The 9,881-nt window shown below is 35.3% G+C and overlaps 2 protein-coding genes and 1 long non-coding RNA gene across 3 annotated transcripts; all 3 read right to left on the bottom strand.

Moving 5' to 3' along the window:
* Positions 1 to 541: 541 nt before the first annotated feature.
* Positions 542 to 1,048, bottom strand: LOC110907583. Its single transcript, XR_002573966.2, has 3 exons — positions 950 to 1,048; positions 784 to 879; positions 542 to 695 (listed from the first exon to the last, which is right to left on the bottom strand). It is a non-coding gene; the product is annotated as an uncharacterized LOC110907583 (long non-coding RNA).
* A 125-nt stretch (positions 1,049 to 1,173) lies between these two features.
* Positions 1,174 to 3,579, bottom strand: LOC110900099. Its single transcript, XM_035982936.1, has 8 exons — positions 3,355 to 3,579; positions 2,800 to 3,256; positions 2,546 to 2,694; positions 2,233 to 2,478; positions 2,027 to 2,155; positions 1,892 to 1,966; positions 1,423 to 1,796; positions 1,174 to 1,339 (listed from the first exon to the last, which is right to left on the bottom strand). Exons 1-8 carry the CDS (start codon positions 3,577 to 3,579, stop codon positions 1,174 to 1,176), a joined length of 1,821 nt encoding a protein of 606 aa, XP_035838829.1.
* A 2,561-nt stretch (positions 3,580 to 6,140) lies between these two features.
* On the bottom strand, positions 6,141 to 9,363 carry LOC110900109. Its single transcript, XM_022147014.2, has 2 exons — positions 7,140 to 9,363; positions 6,141 to 7,036 (listed from the first exon to the last, which is right to left on the bottom strand). The coding sequence occupies exons 1-2, from the start codon at positions 9,361 to 9,363 to the stop codon at positions 6,141 to 6,143; spliced, it is 3,120 nt and encodes a 1,039-aa protein (XP_022002706.2).
* Positions 9,364 to 9,881: the final 518 nt, after the last annotated feature.

Genomic DNA, 9,881 nt, shown 5'->3' with positions numbered 1-9,881 from the left:
CATTACTGCAGGAAGCTAATGGACAAAGCAAAACAGCACAAGACACTGAAAACACACCATCTCGTATCTTTTGGCACACCACACTAGTACAAAATAACTTTTTTGGTGCTGTATTTTATGCTTTATTTTATGTTGTACAATAGAGCACCAATAAATATACCACCAAATAATAGGTTTGTTGGTGCTGTTCAATAACAGCACCATTAAATCCATAAACATACCACCAAAAAATCAATAATGAAACACAAGTCCCACCACCATTAAATCTTCAAACACACCACCAAAAAATACAAGTCAGTGCACCATTAAATCTTTAAACACACCACCAAAAAATTAATATAGAACTAACACGTGTCAAATAATAACAAATCTACATAGCACCAAAAAACAAATCATAGCACCAAAAAATAAGACAAGAAAAAAATATAAATTAATATTTTTGCAAAATTCCAGAATTTTTAGTAATATTTCCCAATATAATTCCAATTACACACAAATGCACATGCCATGCTCACAACAAAAGTTAACTAGTATTAAAAAACCCAACAACCCGTTCAAGTATACGGAATTACAAAAGTATGAAACACAAACTAATGCATACAAGATCAAAACATCTTTTTAATAAATCCCGACATTAAATCTACCACTAAATTCTCAATTTGAGATTCTTCAAAATACCCTTCTTCATTCCAAAGCTAAAAACAAATAAATACAAAAGTTAGATTTCAAACATATATAATTTAATGCAATAAACAAAGTTTATGACTATTTACGAAAACTCACTCGGTTAACCAAATCATGTTGTATAGAGTCGGTAAACTCTTTCATATGTTTGATTACCATATACCCACATTCCCAACTGCCTTTCTGTTGTTTGCACTGCATCATATTCACAATAAATTACTATTACTTTGACTAGACATTTTAAACAAATAAAGTATTCACATACCTGTGCCATGTGCCACTTAAAATTAATCCCAAAAGCGTCTTCAATGATCTTGACGAGCTTGTATTTTTTGTGGGTCTTCCCTTCTTTTATTGAATCAACAATATAGCCGAATTTGAATTCCGGACAAACGATTATAAGCGACCAATGTTTACTACAAAAATAAAAATTATAGAACATATTAAGTACGTATTGTAAGTATGTGTATGTATGGTGAGGAATTTATATTACCGGGCTAAGTACGGTGCAAGATAGAACACTTTTTTAGAATGAAGCTCACGTATTTCTTTTACGTGTTTTTTGACGTCTTCAAGAAGTGTTCTACACCGTGATCCCGTGACTTTGTGTGGATTGAAAAAAGCACACCTAGAATTGGGCGACTCAAAGAAATGCCTAAAAAAATGTAACAAAGTTAGTAAATTCAATTCTATCTAAACATGTTATGGTACCATATAATAACAATAATAACAACTTACATGGCAAACCAATGTAATATTGTGACATCAAGCCAACCCTCCAAGAGCATGTTTAACAAATCGGAATACAAGATGTTATCATAAATCGGCTCAGGATACATCCCGTCAGGTGAATTGACCCGAATGTAATGGTTCTTACCAATGCCAATTTGTAATTGATCAACTAATTCTCGAATTCGTGGAGGCTTAAGCTTTATCCTTTCCAAGGCCAGACATACATCAGGATCACTAAATGCAGGCTCGGGCTTGGGTTCGGGCTCGAATTCGGGCGCCGGCTCCGGCTCGGGGAGGGGATTAGGACTTATCTCAAGATTGAAATCATGCAACTCAAATGAATTTTGTGAAGCAGTTTGTAGGTTGTTCACATTCATTAACTAAAACAATTATAAAAAACATTAGTACTCAGATATATATATACACACACACATATATATTAGATTCTTATAGAAATAAGTCTTTAATTAGTTACCAAACTCATATAACTGCCTTGAGGTTGCATCACATATCCCGGAGGTTGGATTTGTAGAAATGGGTCGACTTCAATCTAAAAGAACAAAAAAGGTGTTATAAAATGCACAAATAAATCTAAATTAATATAAACTACCTGTGGATGATAATCTGTCGTGGTGTCATTGTCTTGTATTTGCGATGAGGAACTTTTATGACAAGGTGATTCCTGACTCGATGCCATTCTCGAGGTACTTGATTTGTTTGGTGCGTCTCCGTTCAGAAGCTGCAATTTAACCATAAATATTAAAAGTAAATATTGATATGCTAAAATATAATGTAAATTATAAAACAAAAATATACCTTTACATGTTGTCTAGGCCACTGAACATAACTATGAAGCATATCTCCCATGGATATGAAAACTTCAGTGCGTGTTTCATCCGGGACACGCAATCCCGAATGTTCATCAACAACAGAATGAACCTGAATTTTGATACAACTCCCATTCATAATCATATTTGGAGGAGTTGGCCATGCCATACCTTTAGCCACCGTCACTTCCTCGCGAGCGTGATAGGGAGATAGCAACTCACATTTGGTCGGGTTCTGCAAAACCATAATTAATTTTTTTAATATATAACATTTTATTGAACAAACTATAATTATATATTACCTGGATAGGTGGATAGTCGATAAACGGTCCACCAAGACTCGCGTCCACCCGTGGTGATGGGACTCTATCATGGTTCACATCGACACCCGAGTCATTCTTTCCCTGTTTTCTACCGGTTTTCTTCTTCTTCTTCTGAAGCTTTGTTGCACCTATAAACTCAATATTGAAACTAAATCAATTTCTATGTATATATACACACACAAACTATATCAATTTATAAATTATAAATGTGTGTATATATATATAGGCATTACCTTTTTTGGATTCTTCAATTGCATTCGGTGGAAGTTCATACGAGTTTGTTAATGTGTTTTTTTTTGCTCGACCCGATAAAAATTTTTTAGTGAAAGGATTTTTTACACCTTGAAGGGATTTGTTGGTTGCTTCAAGTGAAGACCATATTCCGTCAACTTTATCTTCAAAACCCGCCCATCCAGTTCGTCCTAGGTGGGTAGGGCATGTGTTTTTGGCTGCACATTGTTTTGCTCGTTTACTTCTTTTTTGAGCTTTCTCGGTACTCCTTCTTTTAAGAAAATTTTTCCATTGCTCAGAATCTAGATATGTATGTGTGACAGTAGGATCCTTCCCTTCATTTTGATATTTATTAAAAATCCTACTTTTGAAATTTGTTCGAATGCTGATAGCTTTCTCCCTCATAACTTTTCTAACTTCTTCCGACTCATATTTTTCATCACTAATATTCCATAGTAACTAGAGTGTACAAAACAACAAGTTAAACAAAATAATTAATTAGCAAGTATCTCATATTCTTCATAATCTACAAAAAAATAAATAAATAATAATAATACCTTTGCTTCCAACCATAGCTCATCAAACCAATTTACATGAAGTTCCTTCGTCTCAAGATCTAATGGCAATCTTTTTTTAACCCATAATCCAAACCATGATATAAACTTTCCTTTCATACGACCAACCGGCAAATGTCCCTTACCAAAATTAATGTTATAATCACTCGCATCTAACTTCGTTGAAAAAGAAGCACAACCGCGTTTACCTCTTCCTCTTTTTGACATATCTAGTTTAGCATTAAACAAGAACATATAACATACTTATAGTTAATCAACTAAAACGAATAAATTTATATACTAGTAACCAAATACTACACTAATAATACACATACACAAACATATATACATACTTATCAAGTATCTATTAGTTTAACCCAATACAATTCCCTTAAAAATATAAAGCATATAAGTATGGTAAACACTTTAAAACATATATACCTATTTATCAAGTACCTATTTACTTGTCTCACAACTATACAAAATTTATATTCATATAATGTATATGAGATGTGTTGTCTGCAAAAAATTAATGCCCAGATACAAACATATTTATTATATACACACATAAATGCATATATAAACACATGGATGGATATCTAGGTAAACACGTGTAAAAACATTAACATATAAAAAATCATAATCCAACAAACTACACTTGAATATACTACAATTTAACACAAAAGACAATCCAACATATGGGACCACTTGCACTTTTGTATATCGAACAAAGTTCAAATCCATATAAATTTATCAAAACGGTAGACTATTGAGCAAAAACTAATGCAATCGAAAATCAATGAGGAATCATACCTAGTGGCGGCGAACGAGCAAATAGGGCTGGCGTGAGAACGAGCGGTGGCTGGTGTTGAAGCAACGTGCAGCAGTACGTCTGAGAATTTGAGAGGGTTGTGAGAAAGGGTTTGGCGGCAGGAAGGAAATTAATTAAACTGGTGAAAATTTTGGGGATAATTCAGGGTGAGAAAGGGTTTGGCGGCAGGAAGGAATTGAAATTAAACTGGTGAAAATTTTTGGGATAATTCAGGGGTTTTGAACGTGGGCTGGAGGGTAATGCTTTATTTTCGGTGCACTTCAATATCTTTGGTGGTGATGATTTTATTATTTATTAATTAATCTTCAACTCTTTCATGTATTTTGATTTCAACTGGAGTCTTTTTTATTTTTATGAAGCTCGAGGAGAATATACCAAATGGGTATGATCCCAAATAAACATATGGGCTATCATCGGAGTGTTTGGTTTAAATTAATGTTTTTTTTTTGGTGCCCTATAATTTTTTTGGTGGGGTAGTGTGTATTTCACCTCACAAATTAATATATGTTAAAATTAAGATTAATTAATAGAGGGGTGTGAATTTCTAACACTACCCAAAACGAACCTAACACGAAATTCGCGTGTTTAGGTTTAGTCTAACAGGGTTCGGGTCAGTTTCATGTTGAATCCGCGCACCTGTTTAGTTAAACGGGTTGGGTTCGGTTCAACCCGATCGGGTTGACGGGTTGACCCGTTTAACCCATTTTATAACTTTAAAAGGAGATATTGACATAAAATTTTATATTTAAAAAGCAATTTTATTACAAACTTTTGTGTTTTATGATAAAATTTTAATATTAATATATTAATTTGGCAAAAAAAATTAAAAATTTGAAAATTCGGGTTGTACGGTCATGTTCGGGTCAACGTGCAGCGAGCTCAGCCACAATGTGGTCTCCTTGTATTATTTAATAGTTTCGTATTGTTATTTCAGTGTTGTTTGACCCGTTGGATCCTTTCGGGAACATAACAATCAAATGGGATGTCATATCTTGGACACCAGCTGGTTATGTGGTGAGCTTCCTGTAGCTTTTTATGTGGTGAGCGCCGTTGTAGCGCCACATCGAGCGCAGCCGTAACGCCACATCGAGCGCAGCAGCCGCAACGAACGCCCATAGCCGCAGCGCCGCAACCGCAACATGAAATTTTGGCCCTTAGTTTCTTTTTTATTTTGGATTCGAAGAAAAAGGGTGTGTTTTGGTTACTGGGACTTTTGATTTATGATGGATAACTATTATGTAATTAAAAAGTAGTTTGTTTGACTTTGGAATACCTTTTGCAAGGGTATTAGTTCAATTATGTAATGCAGCTGCAAGATCAATATTTAAATTTGAGATTATCATATAATTTATTATTTTGTTTATATAGTTTGACTTTGCTGAGCCAACCCAAGAGATTGAAACAGAAATTTGTTGGGCCCATTTTCCAGTGTTCAAAACGCCTCTAATTCTAACTGCAGACTGTTTGCTCAATTATGTAGTGAAATCTTTGTATGGTTTACCTTGTGGATGAATATTTTGTCTCAATGCATTGTTTGCAGGGCTGCGTCTATACTAAGGGATAAAAGTGGTGCTTTCATCCGTATGGAGATGCGTTACAGTGACATGGCATATATCTTATCGTTTTTACTCACATTTTAACTGTTGCCTCATCAGTTCCACCATTAGCCGCAGCGCCGCAACCGCAACATCGCCGCAGCGAGCGCAGCCGGAGCGAGCGCCTCGGCAGCTGTATTAAATGAAGTAATGCATCATTTCATTTGGGTTGTATTAATTTAACTCATAAAAATAGTGAAACCAAAATATATAATACATCCTTTCATTTGAGCTGTATTAAATGAAAATCAAATACATTTAAACTAAAAAAACAAAAATAGTCGATGATATAATCAAAACACTAATTTGGGTTGTCAGTCGATGATGGTAACGAACTTTTAACACAAATAATCAAACACGCCTCAATCAACATATATCCCATCGGTGTGGTCAGTTCGTAAGTATGGGGTGCCATTAATGTTATCGTAGTTACCCGGTTCGATACCGACAGAAAATGGTGGCAGATCATCAAAATGGTCATATTCTTCCTCGTCAACGACGTTATCAACCCCAAGAATCCGCCGTTTACCTTGTAATACGATGTGGTGTGTTGGTTTGCTCGGGTCATTGACATAGAACACTTGTGTAACATGTCTAGCAAGAACGAATGGCTCAGATGCATAGCCATTACTTGAAAGGTCAACAAGTGTAAAACCATATTTATCAACTCTAACACTTGTACGGTTATTCACCCACTTACATTTGAACACAGGAATAATGAAATCATAATAGTCCAATTCCCAAATTTCTTGTATTACACCGTAATAAGAATTGTTGGCGATTTGTCTCATTATATTATGATCCACTCTATCGAATTCGGTGACTGATGCTATTATTGTAACTCCACTATTCTGCATTGTACTTTTTAGATCTTGATCTTGGGTGTAGAACGTATAACCGTTAATGTCATACCCTTGGTAAGATTTAACTGTAAAGTTTGGGCCCTGTGCTAACCTTTTCACCGTTTTATCAATATCAGCTCCCATTACCTTACTTTTCATCCACCTCGAAAACTCTTTGTTATGCTTCGTTACATACCACATTTGTTCCTTACCCGGGTATGTAGACCGTAATGTGTTCAAGTGTTCATCAACATATGGAGAAAGACACGTCATGTGTTTTAGGACCACTAAATGTGCTAGTTGTAAATTATCATGATTTGGCTTGTATGTTTTCATACCAACTACTCCTTTACCATCAAGTCGACCCGAATGACGACTTTTGGGGACACCAACACTTTCGGCACCTTCCAAATAGCCTGTGAAAAAAAAAAACAAAATATTGTATTGTAAGTTATAGTTAATAACACTAATATGTATATAAAATATTGGAATATATTATACTTGTTGTGATAAAATTACCTTGGCAGAACTCAGTCACCTCTTCACAAGTATATCCTTCGACAATACTACCCTCAGGTCGATTTGGGTTTCTTACATAACCTTTTAAGAAACCCATATATCTTTCAAAAGGGTACATGTACCGTAAGAATACAGGACCACAAGCCTTAATCTCTTGTACGATATGACATATTAGGTGAACCATTATATCAAAAAATGACGGTGGAAAGTACATCTCTAGTTCACAAAGGGTAATGATAATGTCCTTTTGCCATTCATCCAAAGTTTCTGAATCAATAACCTTTGAGTTGATGTTGTTAAAAAACAAACAAAGCTTTGTGATTGTATGTCGGATGTTATCTGGTAACAGTCCACGAATAGCGATGGGAATCATATGTGTCATCAAAACATGACAATCATGAGACTTCATTCCAAGCAATTTACGGTCTTTCATCGACACCAACCTTTTAATGTTTGCCGAATAAGTTGATGGAACCTTGATATCATGTAAACATTTACAAAACTTTTCTTTTTCTGCCTTTGACATAGTATAACAAGCAGGTGGCAGATATAAACGGTTGTCTCTTTCAACAGGGGCAAGCTCTTTACGTATTCCCATTTTCTCCATGTCTCTACGAACATTAAGCCCATCTTTAGTTTTTCCATGAATGTCTAACAATAAGCCCAACAAACTATCACATACATTTTTTTCAATATGCATAACATCTAGACAATGTCTAACATCTAAATGCTTCCAGTAAGGTAAATCCCAAAAAATTGACTTTTTTTTCCAGATCGCTTTTGTATCAATTGCTCTTTTATCGGCTTTTCTGATAATGGCTCTTTTATCGGCTTTTCTGATAATGGCTCTTTTACCGGCTTTTTTATCAATGGCTCTTTTGTTAACACGAGTTCTTTTTCCCAACACAGTAGTTAATTTTTCGACTCGTGAAAATGCATCAAATCGTTTCCTCACCGATCCGAGCTCGGTGCTTCCGTTAAACTCAGTCGTTTTTTTCCGAAAAATGTGACCAGCCGGAAGGAATCTTCGATGTCCCATGTATACCGTTTTTTTGCAATTTTTTAACCATATGGAACTCGTGTCCTCTTCACAAACAGGGCAAGCTTTCTTACCCTTTGTACTGTATCCTGACAAATTACCGTATGCTGGAAAATCACTTATAGTGCAAAAAATCATGGCCCGCAACTGAAAGCGTTCTTTCATATAAGCATCATACACATCGACACCTGAACTCCATAGAGTTTTTAAGTCATCAATCAAAGGAGACAAATAAACATCAATATCATTGCCGGGTTGTGTTGGACCCTGAATTAACAATGACATCATAATGTACTTTCGTTTCATGCATAACCATGGTGGAAGATTGTAGATGCATAAAAGAACCGGCCACGTACTATGGCAACTGCTCCTGTTCCCAAAAGGATTGATCCCGTCTGAACTAAGCCCAAACCGTATATTTCTAATCTCTTTTCCAAATTCTGGATACATGTCATCAATGTTCGTCCACTGTGGGGAATCTGCCACATGTCTTTGTTTTCCATCAGTTACACGCTCATCTGAATGCCAACGTAATAATTTTGCTTCTTTTTCGTTTGAAAATAATCTTTTGAGTCTCGGTATAATGGGGAGATACCACAACATTTTAGCCGGTGGTCCATTTTTTGTCACATCATTGTCATATTCATCTTCATCTGATTCTTTTTTACGTTTATACCTGGATGCATGGCAGATAAGACATTCATGTAGATCCTCAAACTCCTTTCTATACAACATACAATCATTTGGACAAGCATGTATTCTTTCAACTTCCAATCCCATTGGACACGTCAATTTTTTCGCTTGGTATGTCGAAATTGGTAACTCATTGCCTTCCGGAAGCATGTCATGCAAAAGCACTAATAGATTTGTGAAACTTTTATCACTCCATCCGTTTTTCGACTTTAAGTTAAACAACTTCAACACAGCATCAAGCTTATTAAATTTTTTACAACCGGCATATAATGGTTTTTCTGCTTCTTCAAATAGGTGTTGTAAATTTTCTTGCTCATCATCACTAATATTAGTCTCTATATCATGTAACATTTCATTTAAATTGCTATCGGGTTCATTTGAATTTGAATGGTCATTATCGGCATCAAGGTCTGTATCGTTGTTCTCTCTGTTATCATTAATGTGTGAGTTGATCGACGACGTGCTATGATCAAGTAGTGACTCTCCATGCATTGACCAACAAGTGTATTTAGGCATAAAACCATTTTTCACCAAATGAAACTCTATGACTGTGATATCATCAAAGCTCATAAAGTTATTACAAACTTGACAAGGACAATAAATCATTCTGCTTCCTTTATTCACCCGATTAGCTTCGGCAGCCTTAAGAAAACTTTTAACACCCTCCACATATATTGATGAAGCATGCGAAATTTCGTACATCCAATAAGCACGTGCCATCTAAAAATTAAAATAAACAAACAAATGATGTAAACTTATGTGACTAGTACAAAAGCAATTTTTAGAAGCGTTCTAATTTCTTTTATTGAAGCGGTGTTCGACAGTAAATCGCTGCAAATGAAAAAGTTCTATATTTTTTAGTATTTTCGATACCGGTTGGTACCGAGCTCATCCCCATCGCTCCTAATCTGTTTCTAGGTTCAAAAACACATATTGTAAAATATTTGGCTATTCCCGCCCTTAATATTTTTCCCTCCACCTATTTTAACTCCCTCCCTAGAATTATAGAT

Source organism: Helianthus annuus, chromosome 2 (genome assembly GCF_002127325.2).
Source record: "Helianthus annuus cultivar XRQ/B chromosome 2, HanXRQr2.0-SUNRISE, whole genome shotgun sequence".
NCBI classification, from domain to species: domain Eukaryota; kingdom Viridiplantae; phylum Streptophyta; class Magnoliopsida; order Asterales; family Asteraceae; genus Helianthus; species Helianthus annuus.
The sequence above is the reverse complement of the archived record's forward strand: the minus strand, read 5'-3'. Positions and strand labels throughout refer to the sequence as shown.

Coding starts and splice junctions, on each gene's coding strand:
- LOC110900099 (XM_035982936.1), bottom strand. CDS start 3,579: ATGTCAAAAAGAGGAAGAGGTAAACGCGGTTGTGCTTCTTTTTCAACG. Junction 2,479..2,545: donor TCGACTATCCACCTATCCAG/GTAATATATAAT, acceptor ATGGTTTTGCAG/AACCCGACCAAATGTGAGTT. Junction 1,340..1,422: donor ATATTACATTGGTTTGCCAT/GTAAGTTGTTAT, acceptor ACATTTTTTTAG/GCATTTCTTTGAGTCGCCCA.
- LOC110900109 (XM_022147014.2), bottom strand. CDS start 9,363: ATGCATGGAGAGTCACTACTTGATCATAGCACGTCGTCGATCAACTCA. Junction 7,037..7,139: donor GGTGACTGAGTTCTGCCAAG/GTAATTTTATCA, acceptor TTTTTTTCACAG/GCTATTTGGAAGGTGCCGAA.